This window comes from Haliaeetus leucocephalus, unplaced genomic scaffold, assembly GCF_000737465.1.
Source record: "Haliaeetus leucocephalus isolate CR32 unplaced genomic scaffold, Haliaeetus_leucocephalus-4.0 Scaffold362, whole genome shotgun sequence".
NCBI lineage: Eukaryota > Metazoa > Chordata > Aves > Accipitriformes > Accipitridae > Haliaeetus > Haliaeetus leucocephalus.
The window spans coordinates 2,424,555-2,440,974 of NW_010972798.1; the positions used below are offsets into that span (position 1 = coordinate 2,424,555).

General features: G+C 43.5%; 1 protein-coding gene across 1 annotated transcript; it reads right to left on the minus strand.

Annotated features, from left to right (window-relative positions):
- Nucleotides 1–8,558: 8,558 nt before the first annotated feature.
- TNFSF10 (tumor necrosis factor (ligand) superfamily, member 10) lies at nt 8,559–16,294 on the minus strand. Its single transcript, XM_010572903.1, has 5 exons — nt 16,172–16,294; nt 12,164–12,316; nt 10,577–10,619; nt 9,718–9,834; nt 8,559–9,007 (listed from the first exon to the last, which is right to left on the minus strand). Exons 1-5 carry the CDS (start codon nt 16,292–16,294, stop codon nt 8,559–8,561), a joined length of 885 nt encoding a protein of 294 aa, XP_010571205.1.
- Nucleotides 16,295–16,420: the final 126 nt, after the last annotated feature.

Consider the following 16,420-nt stretch of genomic DNA (forward strand, 5'->3'; position numbering starts at 1 on the left):
GTGCGGTCCCCAGTTGTGGGTGGCAGGGGTGGTTGTGCTTTTAACTCCCTTTTGCGGGGTGTCGGAGGGTGCTTTCCCCTCCCTTTTGCGGGGTGTCGGAGGGTGCTTTCCCCTCTGCCTGTGGAAGCGGGGGTGGCTGGGGGTGCGCGGTCCCCCCCCCGGGGGGGGACAGTCCTGGGGATGCGGAGCTCCGGGGTGGGCTGCGATTCCTCTCTCCTCTGCCCTTGGATGTTGGCAGGCTCCGGTTGAGCGAAGCCGCAGTCATCACCACCTGCCGTGCGATTTCCCTACAATTAAATTTCAGTTCAGCACGTTTCTGCCGTCCGCCGCTCTGCCCTTTGCACACCCGTACGTTCCCACGGTGGGTTTCCCCAGCTGCGGACTCCTACCTGCTGCCGAAGGATAACGGGGTACCCCCGAAGAAATAAGATGGAAGCAGTGCAAGGTGGGATCGGGGAAGGTGAAGTGACCCCCAGCGCACCTGTAAAAGGTACCTATCTCCTCCTCTCCCACAAAGCAAGTCAAAAGTCCCTGCAAAGCGTCGGAGCGTGCTACAGCACAATCTTTTCTCATTCCTGTTTTTCTATCCAGAGGGGCTGCACCCCTTCCCTTGTACCCCATCTCTCAGGTGCCAACCGGTGCTCTGAATCCACGTCGGCATCTAGCTCGATTCAGCCGAGAAACAGTTTGGCCTGGTTTTCCAGGGCGCACTCACGTACATGCATATGCCGTCGGGAGCTTTGCTATTTGGTGGCTGCAGAGCTTTATTTGAGGATGGAGCACAAGCGTGGTGTGACGCACCTCTGTGTTACTCTGCCCGTGTCTCTGAATCTGCCTGTTTTCTGTAATTTACTTTAATAATGCAAGCATCAGCCTTAGTGCCGAGTCCCTATCCTGTTTGGATGATACATTTTTGCAGTTTCATTGGAAGCAGTATTCATCATTGCTGCTCTTGAACCGTGAGACAGTTTTGTAGCAAGTTACTCAGCAGTTGCTAAATTTTATGGGGGATGGCTATACATTAATTGCAGCTGAAAAGAAGGAAGAGCCTAACGTGCTTCTCACTTTGTTTATCCAGCTGCCTATATAATTGTTTTTCATGTTTCTGAAGAAAAATCACAGGCTGCATGCCACCAATGTACAGTTATTTCATGTTAGAATTTCGTGTCCCATCTAATTCACATGAAGTTGCATTATATTATGGAGGAGCTGGTAACTGCCTCTGTATTTAGGCTGCCAAATACTTTGTATTATTATAAAGAGTTATTTCACTCTTTTTTTTTTCCCCCTGATAAACTCTCAGAACAGCGGCATTAGCTGAAGGATGTTGATATTTGGCTGAGGAAATGGCCTGAAGCTATAAATGTGACTTTTCTGTGTAGAGAGGATCCCTCATTCTCATGAAATTCTTCCAGGTTTTGCTGAGCTGTATCTTGTAAAAAAAAAATGGTCCTTTCCCTCTCCTCAGGGAGAGAAAAGCTTTCTTTTCTTTTTTCCAGAAAAGAAAAAAACCCCCAAACTTATTGAAATAATACTTGAACTGAGGTGTGTGCAGCAAAATCAAGTAGCCAAAAGTGAGGTAGCACCAGATTTATATACTCCGGACAACTTGAGCTTGTAAAGCAACAAATTAACACTTAATTCATTGGGAGTTTGATGCGTCGAGTGATGAGCCCCTTGGATCAGAAATGGCAGTTGTGCTTTGAATCCAGCAACATCGATCCCCTTCGTTTAAAGGGTATCATGAGTCAAGGGCTTCTCTGGCTGCTTTTCCTTCATGGGGTCAGGGCCAGAAAAGATGTCAGCTGAGAGAGAAGAAAAGCAGCTCCAGTTTTCTGATTCTTTCTGATTTCTTTGGCAATCGCAGGCCAAATTTCAATGGGATATAAAGAACTGACATCCCACAAACTTTGCACGATAGCGAATTCCTGCCTCTGCTTTGCACATTCTGAAGGACAGTGGTGAAAGAAGATGTAAGAGTTGTGAGAGAAGGTGGCTTTAGGCTGCAGAAGTTATCTACTAGCCCTTAACTGCAAGAACAGTACTTTTTTGTTGCCTTAACAACTGCAGAAAAGATTAAAGTCACCGATGTTATTAGGATGAGAGAAACGGAGAGAAAGAGGCAGAAGTTAAGTACTTTTTATTCACAGTTTTATCCGCTAACTGGACGTATGAACAAAACAGATATTAAAAAAAATATTTTTAGAAAAACACATTATAATGGACGTTTACCTCTCATGGAACTCTTAAAATACTGGTGCTTCTTTTCAGTAGCTTTAAAGCTGTGTTGAGCACTGGAGGTAAGGTAGACGAGAGTTTCTATTTATGGAGTTTTGAAATCTCTCTCCAATGTTCCATGCTTTCCATTTTCTTCTCATTCACTAAAGTTTTAATTCTTGTTTATATCATTGTTTGTTGTCATGGAAATATCTGAAGGCTTTGATTATAGAATGATTATGGCTTTATCACGGAGAGATGAAGAAACTGGAAAACAGACTTGCAAGGAGAGATCTCTTAGGTAAAAATGATGCACCTCCAACAATTCCCAGAAAAGAAAATGCAGGGTTTTTTATTATGTCTAGAAGCAGAACGTGTTTTGACTTTTATTATAAATGTATTTTAAGAACAGAAAGTAGCATTTGGTGTATGCTTTCAAAGGTTACGGTTTAGCAACTATCATCAGTGAGTAGTGCTGATGAAATAGCAGTAATCCAACTTAATAACCTAAACCCCCAGAATGTGCTCAAATGACTTTACAGTTGTTTATATGGCAGTAAACATCTGCAAGCAAGACTTCAAAATAGTGCTAGTGTATTAATCAGCAAAGCTGTGCTCTACCACCACTAATCCAGAGGCATCTGATTTAGAGTTAGCTTTTCGCCGTGCTTCAGCTCATCGTGCCGCGAGGTCGCACGCTGGGCATTAACGTCCCTCTTCGTTAGACTTGTTCACCACGTGGAGAGAGAACATGCGTGGCTCGTCAGTCACAGGTATGTTTACTGGGGGTTAAAAGTACATAGTGTTTGTTTATTAAACAATTTCTAGCATAAGAGTAGTAGATGTATCCTGTATTTTTTTTAATATCATTGGACATTCTCTCTAAAGAAGATCTGCAGGTTTTGACTCCAAGCTGTCCTGGCTTTCGATGGAAACGCTCACCTGACTTACATGGATTTATTAATACTCATTATGATTTGAGTTCTGTTAGTGCCAGAACATGCAGGATGGGATTGCATAGTTAATTATTCCTGGTCATACTTTCTTGTCGATCCTTCTATCTTGTGTTAAATGGGGAGTGATAACCTGGCGCAATTCACCAGCAAATCTGCAGTTAATCCACTTTGTCTTCACCCAGTAGTTATATGGGCTAAACACCTATGACTCAATACAAACCAAGAATAGTATGAGCTGAAGAATTCACAATCATCAGACCAAATTGGAAGTATCTTGAGGAGGAGTTTGTGCCTTGGATTCCATTGTGTTTAAATTGCTGCTTTCTGAAAGGCTGTTTGAACAACTTTGGATTCCCTAAGGTTTGCTAATGCTGCGAGTGCTGTATATGTGATGTGTTCAGTGCGAATGTATTATGCGCATCAAAGACACGGAGTGTGCTTTATATTAACTCTGGTAGAACAGCCCATAAAAATGGGAAGCTGCTTAAACCGACAGGCGTCTGCCATAAGCTGCAGCCCCGTCTCACTGACCGCGAGCAGTTCGACAGCATTTCTGTCACAACCCAGTGTCCCAACTCGATGTCGCCTCTAAAACTTTCAGAAGAAACTAATGGAAATGTCTATATAGGTTCAGATTATGAATGTCTCGGGAAAAGGCGTGGTACAACGAAGCAGCAGTGATGCAGTCGTCAGGCAGTTCACTGTGGTACCCTGGTAATCAGAGGAAAGCTTAATGATTTTTAACATGCGACATGCATAGTATGCAGTTGCAGTTTGTTAATACAGAGGAGTTACGGAGAACCAAATTTGGGATGATTCTGATGAAAATTTCTATAAGCTTCCATGCAACTCTACATGAAAAAAATCCCAACCTGTGAAAATTGGATCAGAGCCACTGATATCCTAATTTATCTTCCATTTCTGCTACTGAGTGGCACAAAGTGCCTTGGAGGGATGAATGAGATCTTGTCTCGGTGTGCTTATTTATGCTATATTGATCATGACATTCAGTCTTTTCTTAGACCCTAATATTTAGATGTAACCTGAAAACTACAATTATGAATCTCACAATCCTGGTGTCTGAATCAGGCTTTTTAACTGTTTGCATGGAGTACAGCAAATGCATCCCTGATCCTGCCTGGGCAGTGAATACTGCTGCAATACAAACAATAGTAATTATATTTATAAAGCCAAAGGGAAGCAAAAAATAGAAGTCCGTTTCCATGAGGTGATGAAAGGTACAATAAAAGCCAGTTAGCTGGCATGTCCTCTTTCCCATGGAAACACCAGAAAAGTGAGAACCCTGTGCCGAAATAAAAGCAGCCTCTATGAAAGGAATAATTTCTTTATAAAAACGTCTGGGCATCCCTGCAGTTTGGGGCTGCTCCTCCCCGGCAATGACATACTGGTTCCAGCGGGTCTCGGTGTGGATGGGGAGAGCCGCACGCGCGGACCTAAGCATCCCATTACTGAGGCTTGAGGCGAGCCCATCTATTTCAAATAAACCCTGACACTAAACACCCGGCTAAATGTATTTAGATTATGAGTCCGTTAGGGAGGCAAGCATCCTTTTGTTAATCACGTAGCTGCGCGGTGCGTAAAACGGCGATGCGGGGGTCTGCCAGAGCCCAGTACGGTGAGACCAAGATAATATTGGGAACTGCCGAGAGAAAGGTGATGTCGAAAGGAGACACGCGGAGGTGAAATAGCCCTTGGGAGTGGCTAAGGTGGGGGCAATGTTCCTGGGGGTTTGTGCCCCAGGAGCAACTGGTTTCCGCGCTGCGGCAGCTCGCTGCTGCTCCAGCCGTAGCCCTTCTCTGCACGGGCAGGACCAAACCAGCCCCCCTCCCATCTCAGGGCTGGGGGTCAGGTTCGACGGTGCCTTCGTGTCGAGTTTCCAGGGTTCGCTTGGGTTTCGTACCCTTTTTTGGTCGGGGCAAATTTTAGAAGTGGCGTGAACAGACCAAACGATATCCCGTGTTTGCTTTTGGAGCAGGGATTGCATTTGTTTGCAACATTAGGGGATCTCCAGTTTACTGCTGCTTTACAGTGTCTGTGTAAATGGTCCTTGTCCCGCTGAATTCAATATATTTTCTGCTGTAGTTCGGTCATGGATGAGAATTAGATGGTTCCATACTAGATTTCCCAGTGCTTAAGTAATTGCCAAAGCCCAGAAACATGAGAAGGACCCCAAGGGAAGTGCTCGGGGTTTTGTAGTCTCTGGTCATGAGATCATTTTCAGTGTTTCCTTCAGCGTACTGCTTCCAGATGCTGTTTGTTCACCAACTGGAGTCTGGAAGCCACTTATATGGCATTACACGATATGGCACTGCTAAATAGCTTGCGTTATGTATGATGTCCTGTGCATTGCAACTGTTTGTGGCATTTAACGGATTATAACTGATACCAACCAATGTCAGAGATACTACTTCAGACCGGGTTGTTGTTATGGAAGCCATAGGATGACACCAACAATCACTGCAAGACTAAATAATTATTTACTAAAAATGTTTTATATAAAATGCATGTAGTAAAAAATTACAATAATTACATGTTACCACAACCTACACCCACAAATAAAAATTTGCTACATTTGCCATTCAACGTAAAGTGAGATGAAAAGTATGATTCAGGGTGCAAATGTACAAACAGAAGTTGCTATATCTTTCTATTCATCTTCAAATGTGTCCTGTCTGATATTGCTCGATCATCTCTCCCCAAGATAATATCTGGCAAGCATGCCTTTGGATTATTCAAAAATAAAATATGATTATTTGGTGTGATCCTTGTTGTGATAGGCTCTGCACGCAGAGACCAAGAATATGTACATTTAGATAAAAAAAGGACGATAATGCCAGGGAGCATTCCCTAAGTGACAGCCAGCATGGTGTTATATATTGAGAATTGAGGAGAGAACATGGAGAAAACAAAAAAAATCTGTGTGTGACTGATAGACAGTTTGTCTTAGGATCAGCTACAAGTTTGTGGAGTCCCTGCGGTTTCCTTCCAGTCCTTTCTAGCAGCCACGACTCCTCCGTTACACAAATCACTTCTTAGCCATAGGGAGGGTTTCCGACTAAGCTGCCACCAGTAAAACCGAAATACGTTTTCACAGTTCAAATAAATTTCGTTTCAAATAAGCTCCTAAAATAACATTTCAAAAAAAACAAAGCCAACTTTTCAATATAATAAATTGCTAAAAACAACCTCAAACCTGATAACATGGGTCAGTCCTGCACAGAGATCGAAAAGCCCAGTCCATTTGAAAGGAGAACCTACAAAGTAATTTCTCCAATATAGCAGGCATCCAGATATGTAGGGAACGGCTTTGTTCTCTCTAGGCTTTTCTGGCAGGCAGAAAATTTCTGAATTAAATACTGAAATCAGAAAGAACACTGTAGAAATATTTTCTGTTCTCTGTTGAAACGTACGATTTGAGAATGAGACAAACCAAAGTGTTCCAGTAAACGATGAAGAATTTCACATGGTTGCTTACCACTGAAAACAGCATGTGTGATGCTATGTTAAAACAGCAGGCAAAAGTTAAAATTCCTCGTTTTAGGCTTATGGCAGTGTATTTCTTTGCCCTAATCTATCAAAAGGAGGGTATTCCTGAAATTCTTCTCTTGCTGCTCAAACACAGGTATTTAAGTGAACCATCGTACCTGCTTTTCTGAATGACAAAAGAAACACAGGGGCTTGTGTCTATTCATTTCCTTACAAAGTAGTACGATGACCGATGCATGTTTACTCAGGAGGCCCATATGCAACGGCTGTACAGTGATTTAATTAGCAGAATGTGGAGGTGAATGCGAGGGTTCCCACGGCAACCTTAGTGTATTAAAAAAATAGACAACCAGACTTTCTCCTGGCATCATTCTGTTGATGTAAAGTAACATTTGCAAAACAACTGCCTGCCTTTCCCTCCAATTTTTTTTTCACTTTCACCTTCTTTTCCCCACTGTTTTCTCTGAGCCTGGGCAAAATGCATTCATGGTGCAAACTGGTATCGCTCCACTGACAATGCTGCGATGTGCTGATTTATGCTACCTGACTTTTGCTGTGGATTTAGCCCACAGAGCTTACACTGGCAAATTTTTTTGTCCCCTTTTTTTTTTTCTAAATAACAAATAGTCCTACTCATAGAGTTAAAAAAAAATAGTGGTCAGTTTTTTCAAAAATTATAGTTTAAAAAAAATTATGAAAATTTTCCACCCATTCCTAAAAACAAAACCAAAACACTATTACCTAAGTCTGCAGCTCTTGTTTAAGTATGGATAGTTGTGTCTGTTTTCCTTAAAATATTAGTCATTGGGGTGTGTTATTCTGCATTACATCCTACCAAATACAGGCCAGTACAAATAAACATGGAAGAGCCATGTCATGCTTAATTTGTGGCAAATGTCTAATAGAATTTGGTATCTACAGAAAAACACCTTTTTTCCTGGATCAAGTACTTGCTGTCAAGAAGTGTAACAGCAACTACATTACTGAACCTATTGGAAGCCTGGTGAAATCTTTGCAGCCCAGCAATTAAGTAAATAGGCACTATCATAATGTGCTGATAAAAATACTGATTGATTTCAAAACCTCTTCTGTGCCATTTCAGCAGCTGTTTTTATCTACAATATCCTGATTAAGACAGACTAATGTGTTTACTCAAGCCGTGATCCTGAAAAATGCTTAAGCACCTATTTAATTTCAAGCATGTAAATACCCTGATTTAGTCAGACTGTTCGTGTGCTTAAAATTAATTAGGTGCTTAAGTGCTTTGTTAGATGAGATGAAGACGTGCAGTTTTGAGTTTCTGACGGCCTTTCAACTTTTGTAAAACTCAGGTTCAAACAAAAACTTCTAGAGTAATTCCACGAGCATCCGGGAAGCAGTACTTGCAAAGGCTCCTTACAGGAGCTGAGATATTCAAGACAGGGTCCCAATGGAGACCACGAATAAAATTTGATGTCCAGTCCCAGCCTCGAGTAACCGGACACAGAGCATCCTCCATCCCGCCCGCCACGGCTGAGCTGGCGTGAAGCATCTCTGCACAGGTGGTGGCGAACGCTTACCTTCCTGGGTTTTTGGCCGAAGGTATCATCTGTGGTGGAAGAAATCTTCGCACGTCCCCAGCCTGGCTGGGCAGTGAGCCGTGGTGGCCGTGCCTGCACAAAGCACCACCATCCGCAGCTGAAGCCAGCTGCTGCGGCTCCCTCCTGGCCTGGGGGGAGAGTATTCGGCATGGTCGGACCTTGTGCTGAGTGAGCTGAGAAAGGGGAGTCTGGTATTGTCGGTATTGTTACAGTGTTTGCTTATTATCCCCTATTTTATAGAATTTTAAGCTGGTCCTGACTAGGAAAACTGGCTCCTTTGGAGCGTGATTTTCATCTTTTAACCGATCATAAAAGCCCCAAAAAAACTTGCTTCTTTGTCCATGTCAACTATGTCACCATTACTGACAGACACAAAAATCCTGTCCTCTCTTTTCAGCTGAAACACACCACCTTGGTAGATGGAATAAAGTCCGTATTCTGCCTTTTTAGACCAGCAGCTTGTTCTTGCGCTTTTCATGAGCAAAATGGGCTCTGGGTAATTAGTCAGTTTGTAAACATATTGGACAAGCTGTTTGGGGTTCCTGATTTGTGCCAACAAACCTGAATCCTCGTTCTCGTTTTCGCGGAAACGAAAATAAGTTTGTGAGTAGATGTAATAAAAGCCCGTTTGGGGTATGACTAACTCGCCATTTCTCAGCTCCACGTTGTACAGGAAAGAGTGGCCTTTCCTTGATGATTCCCAGTTGTTTATTTTTTGTCCTTTCCCTCTTCTGGGCGTGGAATCTACTTGAGAAAAAAGGAGAGAAAATGTTAAATTAAAAGCCCGGTAGTGAAGCCAGGTGCCTGCTAGTTGGGGAGCCTGGTTCTTAACAACGAAGTAAGGAAACCTGTTCTTCCCAGAGGCTATTGGGTCCATTCCCAAAACAATGCGAAGGTCCAGGAGTGAGTTGATTAGTTCTACGTGACAATTCATGTGAACTACCTTCATTTTAAATTTTTCTGCTCTCAAGTAAGAGAAAAATCATCGTAGTGTTACTTAGTAACAAAGTTAAAATAGCCATTTGTGTCTGATACCCTCCAAAGCTGTAGAAACTCTACCAAGCCTTTCATTAATATGGCCTGAACGTCAAGCCTCTCCTGCCTCTGTCTCGCATTTCTAATAGGTCTGTCACCATAGCAGCTGGGACTCACAGAACCAACAGAAGGAAATTAAAGGAAAGAAAAGAGGTAAACTTAACGTTAGGAAGAAGGTTATTTATTATTTTCCCCCTAATGAAGGTTCCAGAAGAAAAGTCAGGGAGGTACCCAGAGGGCACAGGCTTTCTCCCTGTTCTGCGAGAATTAGCTGAAAAAAACACTGTCTGGGACAAGGAGACTTTTTAATAATTTGTTTCTTACTATTAACTCAATGTATTAAAAAGCGTATGTAAGCACGAAGCTAGCAATGAGAGAGTCATTTCTGTGATCTTTAACTGTTTTTAAAGGTTTTTCCTTACTGCGTGGGGACAGGGAATTCTTCCTATTGCTGTTGCCCGTCAGATGCGCCGCGATCTTGTTGATGGGACTGCGCGGTTGCTGCCCGTCGGTGTGCGACAGCGTCAGGGTTCTTTCAACTAAGGAAAGACAGAAATGGAACCTCAAGTTAGAAGCAAGGAGGTAAGAAAGCACATCTGCCACCTGGTAAGTACATCTGTCCCATTTGATCTGATTTTAAGGAATGTGTATATCATTTTTTTTAATTGACTAAGTCATAGACTGAATGCTATTTAGTGGCTAGTGAGGCTCAAATTTCTCTTTTGCTCTTGCTCTCCTTGAAATGTCTTTATATGCCTCTTTGTTCTCCTTTTTCTCCTTCCCCCACCCCAAAATTAGCACTAGACAACTTAAAATAACCCATAGTACCAGATTTTCACATTCGTGATCGTCTCTTTTATGGTTAAGTATTCATAACATTTACTCCGAATTTCCACTTGGAGGTTGTAATGCTTTCGCTCAACATGTTTAGAGCTGTATGAGCTACAGCAGAGCTCTTCCTTAACTGATCTATTGCTTACAGTAGTTCAGCACTGCTCTTTCCCGGGACGGCAGACTGTTTAAATGTCCCCGTAACACTGTGGGACCGCGGTCTAGAAGCTGAGTCCTCTGCATCCACTTTGGTCACCTTGCTCTAAACACTTGACCATATTTCTGGCTCCCAAAAATTTGCCTTCTGTAATAAGTAATCATTTTTCGATGACTTGCTGCCGGTACGAGATCTCAGTCAGTTTTTTCTGCACTTTTAAAAAACTGAGTGACTACACATCAGGTGCCACCAGGAGCTCCTTTTTGCCACAGATAATAAAATTATTATAATACCGTTGACTGCAGATATGTTTTCCTCGTAGCTTCTTGACATCATCTGCCAACAAACACAGAGAAAACGAATTAGTTTGTCAGCAGAAACTGATAGGTGCAGGAAAGAGATACTCCTTTCTCAAACTCATGAATAAAGGGTATTCTGGATTTGATCAACAAGCAAATAAAAAGCCTATTAATTTGTTGTAATCAAATATTCCTATGTTCACATCTTTTATGTAATGAAATACGTGGCAAAAGATTTTCAAGAAAGCTCAGCCATTTGGGCTTTAACCCTATTGGAAAACTTGACCCTCATGCTTTTCTCAAATCAGAAGAGATACAGTGTACAAGCATCAACTTCCATTTGCAGAATGCTTGGCAGTGTGCACTTCTGTGAGATCTTAGCTCTGAGAAATCAAATTTCCTTTATTTTTATACTTCTACATATCTACCTATCTAAGCTCTTAAGCCAGCATATCTTGCTTTGTGCATTCCCCTTCTTTATAACTGTTTGCTCTCTGCTGCAATGAACTAGTTTGGTTACTGATGGTGGTGCAGCTGCAGCAAACATGCTGATGGCTTGAGATTATTTACCTGGGTGACTAACATGGGCCCTGTATGGCCACTTACTGATGGGTTCTGCCATGCCACATTTCTATTTATCTATTATTATTATTGTTGTTGTTGTTGTTGTTATTAACATCATCATCATCATTTATTATTTCTAGCACCCAGGCTATCTTTTTTTAAGCAATCAGGGAGCTAGTGGGTATATCAGATGTTTAACTGTCCACCAAATAAAACATTGTTTTCTTTATGCAGAAGCTTGGGGACTTCACTGGCAGAACTTCCACTGCATGAGCCGCGATCTCTGAATACAAACAGAGGATCTGTTCTGGGCTGCAAGATTTGCCAGGTAAGTTTTATCCAGAAGTGAATTCTTACAGATGAGCTTTTTAATGTGCCGGAGATGGGATTTTGAAAACCATTCCATAAGATTTTAGCCTTTCTGATTTTTCAGCCAGGCTTATTTTCTTCTCTGTAGCCAAAATTATATGTATTGTGTGTAAGTCATGCAGGAGATGGTGTTCTCTGAATGGCCAGCTGGGAAGGTGCTGTGCCTGATGCCGTGTTCTCTCGCTCGCTCTTTCCTCCCCTAATACATTACGCAGCTCATGACTAGACCATTCCTCAGGCACCTTTCTCCCTTTCCCCATGTTACATTTCATCTCATTTTCTCATGCCAGTCTCCCTGTATTTCCAGAGAGGGACTGACACCTCTGCTAGCACTACGATCTCTACGGTCAGGTAGAAAACAAGCTCCAGTCAAACACTTCTGCCCTGAGGTATTTCAGACAAGCCAACCTATCACTGAAATTCGCTTAGTAAAAACTGATTGTCTTTGCTTTATTATTTCCTGATTGCAGTGAAACCACTGTCATGGGTTTTTTTTGGCTTTAGTGCAAGCGCTCTGCAGCTGAAGCTGTGGCTTGACTATTGCTTTGCAATAAAACCATCCAAGAGCCTCCCTTTATTCTGCTATTAGGATTCTTTGAATTGTAATAGAACCAAGCACACTGTTCCAGCGTGTCGGTTCCCAAATACCTTTTTAATTAACTTTCCCAGGTGCCACTTTACTTGCCAGCAGGGATCAGCCACTCTGTCTTCGCTTTCAATTAGATCCAAGTTTTGGATGAAATTTCCGATTTCCTCCCCGGTGAGACAAGCAATGCCGCTCTTGGAGTATGTGTCCTGGAGCTGCAGCAGAAGGGAAAGCCACAATTTTTCACCTGTGATGAGCTCGCAGATGTTCAGCTGTGGTATGTCACTAAATTCACTATGCTTAGGAACACGCTGTCTTTCCTTTAAAGCATTTGCTAGTATGGTGCACGTTATGACTACACAGATAGCAGAAATAATTCATCCTGATTTTACATATTTATTTAACTATGATGGCATACCTAATACACAAAAATATACTTACATTATCTCCACAGACACAAATTTGGTATCCAGCACTCAACTAAATAAGCTTTGTGAAAATTCAATACCCAAATCACTAGTGTAGTGAATTCTTTAGTTTCTCTAGTTCTGCATTAAAAACATTTCTTTTGCACAAGGGATTTTTCTTCACAAATTATTGAGGATGAAATCAAATATCAGACCTTAAAAGTATTTTGCATTCAGCCAGTGCCACTTACAACCCAGGCTTTCAGTGATACATATCCATACCATACCCTCCCCATATCCAGTCCGCGGTCTCTCTGTAACAGTATTTGACTTAATAGTTCGGAACAAAGTCCAGACAACAGAAGTGACATTTGGGTCCAGATAAAATTATAATGCGGAATGCTTGTGACATGGGCCTATGTCTATACCCTCTAGTGACAGAGGAAGGACGTTTTCTTCCGATAAAAAGAAAGAAATGAGTTTGATGAGAGTGGCAAAACTCCTGTCGGCTCCAAGGGAATGTGCCTGGGAGTTTCTCTGGTAGCGGAGAGCTCTTCCCAAGCCCTGCAGGATAAGGGACAGAGACAACTCCAGCTGGCGCTGTTGTTTAATGTACGAGCCCGTAACCTGTGTGTGCTGTCTCCAGCAAATGCGAGCAGAGATCAGCTCCTGGTGGCTTTCAACTCCTTTGCTGCTGCATTAGCTGTAAAGACTGGTAAGGCTCGGGGTGCCAGCAAAGTACTACAGAACTTGGAAGAAAGAGCAGTCGGCACTAAACATGCAAAGCATTCAGATGGACTTCTGGTTGTTAACACTTAAATTGCACTCTTCTTATGTTAAAGAAGTGTGGTTTGGTTTGCTAAACAGATCCATTTATTCTGCAAGTACCAGTTTCAGCTGTCCTTGAGACTGGGGTATTGAAAGCAACAAATGGAGTCACCTCCTCCTCAGCACAGCTTTTCTTGCCTGTTAGAAAACAAAGGCATTTAGGAAGAGATTCCAGGAGGATGAGAATTCCCCGTACTACCCTGCAAGTCCTACCGTGTTGAACAGCACCTTCAGTTTGCAGCAGCAGACTCCATTGTGCTTCATCTATTACTTGAAATGATTTTGTATTCTGGAGGCATCTGAGTAAAATGGGGCCACCCCTACGAGTGCTGGTGAAGGTTTCTCTGTCTTTGCTGAGGAGTACAGTGATATTCTTAAATCAGGTTTCTTGTTTCAAGAACTCACTTGAAGTGGTTAAAATTGTGTGCTTATTAAGGTAAAACTGCACTTAAAACTCAGGGCTTTGACAGATTTAACTATACTAGCTTCTATAACAAAGCAATTTGATGAGTTTAAAAAAAAAAAAAAAAGCAGTTGAGACCTTACTGTTTATTCTCTTGACAGCTCTGCTACAGTTTACCTCTGAGCTTTGCCCTCCAATCTGGAAGCAAACACTCCTGCGCTTCTGCCTTCTCCTTACCTGCACACTTTTCCCCCAAACGACTTTACTAGCCTGGCATTGGAACAGTATTTTGCACGGATTTTGAAATCTTCGGGGAATGCAACCTTGCACCACCACCGTATGGGACTGAAGGACTGGTATTTCTGTTCTATGGGTAGGGAAAGCAAGGCATCAGGGTGGTGAAGACTTACTCCAGTGAGGTTATCTGTAGCACTGAGGTCTTTGAGAACACAAGTCCTGCAGGAACGCTATCTTGTAAAGCTTCTCTCCTATTCTAGGAGTGCATTGACTATGTTTTCAAAACAGAAGGAAGTCTGAGGATATTTTCCTTGCAGCCCTGTATCCTGAAGCATAATGAACTTTATTGTGCTCGTGTCTCAGCACTTCCTTCCATAGCAAAACTGTTAAACAAATGGTCATGCTCATAGTCCTCCCCAGACTACTACAGCTGTAGAGAAAAAAACCTGCTACTTAGACATTTTTTTTGTAAAGATAAAAATATCTGCAGTTTGTGCAGCCATAGTAATTTGGTGGAGGTGTAGGAATGCAGATATTGTGAACAACAAAGGGAAGAAAGCTGCGCAGACAAAAATCGCAGTTTATCTTTTGAGATTTATTCCACATGCACCATGTGGATGTGGGGGTAGCAGATTGTGTTTCTAGATAAGCTTTTTCCTTGTTTATTGCGCACCAGATGGCACATGCAAGAATATGTGCTTAAGGTACCCCCTCCAGAGCCAGCAACCCTCCTTTGTAGCCCAGCAGAACTTCAGTGTGGCTAGATTTAGCTTTTCACACCAAAGGCAGGCTTGTTACTCTTCAGAAAGAGTAAGTTGTATTTTGGGTAAGTATCACTAGATGTGGTTGTGTCCCAGGTGTACATGTTTGAATAAAAGGAAGGGAAAGATAAGTGTGGTTACTAATTACTTAGATTGGCAAGCTTGTTAGCAAAGAACTCTGAACCATATGCATGAAGAGACGAGAATGCATTTATGTATTTTTCTTCATTATCAGTATTATGTAACCTGATTTCATAAAATCAGCACATCTCTGTGACTCCCCCATGTCACCAAATATGGGACAGCCACAGCTACAAAGTGAGCAGGAAAACCTGTTTTATACATTTCCAAAATAGGCGCATTGGCTTGTATTATAGAATACTGTAATACCCTTTAACATTTGCTTCACAGAGGACTTTGGCATCTCAGAAGACTCCACCTATTAAATCTGGTGTGGAATAAACGCACGGGTAACATAACATTTTTACATTTATGCAATACTTCCTGAAGTCGTATAACTATAGTGCACTTACCTGTGGTTAGGTTTACTTTTGTGCCAGGGAGACCAATGTAGCGGTACAACTTGGAGCAGTGTAGTAAATTTTGGGCAAGACGCTCGGGGAAACCCTGAGCACTAGAAGGGTCAGTGAAAAGCAGGACCGCACACACAAAGGCTCATGGAACTATCAACTCAATGTAATGTTCTTGGAATGCAAATGATCTTTTGGAGGAGGAGGAAAGAGTTAAGCAGGAGCTAGCAGGCTCGAAGGGTGGCTGCAAGGAGACCAAAGCATCTAGACTACACGACGGGGGTTTTACAAGTCGCTCTGAGGAATTCAGCGGTGTTTGCCGTCTGGGTGAAGTTCCTTTGGGATTACTCACTGCCTTAAAACTATGTCTTCTCCTAGAGGAGGCATTTAAAAGGCACCTCCGCTCTCCCCAGTGTTTCTCCCCCGCTGTCCGTTCGGCTGCCCAGCTGGCAGAGGCAGCTGCGGCTCCAGCTCCTCCGAGCGCTCCTGCCGCCCCTGCGGTGCCGACGGGGCACGGCCGTGTGATGAGGTAGCGAGCTGGGCGCTCTAACGAAAAGCACAGTTGCTACTTCTCTGCAACACCGCGTAACTTTAAGGGAAAGGGGAGAAACTTTTGAAGCGTTCTCGCCTCGAACTCCGTCCCCTGCCTGCCTCCCCCGCGGCCCGAGGAAAGCCTGGACCAAGGAGCAGGCCCCCCCAGAGCGAAGCCCTTTGTCTGCAGAGCTCAGCAAACCCTTCCACGGTTGCCCGCAGCCCCGCTCGCATCGCGAACCTGCGCTCCCTTCCGCACCCGCCGCCCGTCCTTCCTTCTCTCGGCCAAAAAAAAAAAAAGACGGGAGAGGAAGGGAGAAAGCGGGGTCCGTCCGTGCCCGGCCCCCCGGCCCCGCTGCCTTCCCCCACCAACCTGTTTGAGCTCGTTGGTGAAGTAGAGGAAGGTGACGGCCACGCAGATGGACTGCAGGAGGACGGCGGCGACGAGCACGGCCCCGCAGGTCTGTCCGGGGCTGGGACCGGCCGCGGGCAGCATCATGGCCGGGCAGGGCTGGCCCCAGGCAGGCGCTTGCGCTTCCTCGCTCGGAAAAGCCTTTTCCCTCTGGGGGCAGGGAGGAGCGGCCCGGGGCCGGGGGCTGCTGAGAGGCGGGGAGGGGGAGTG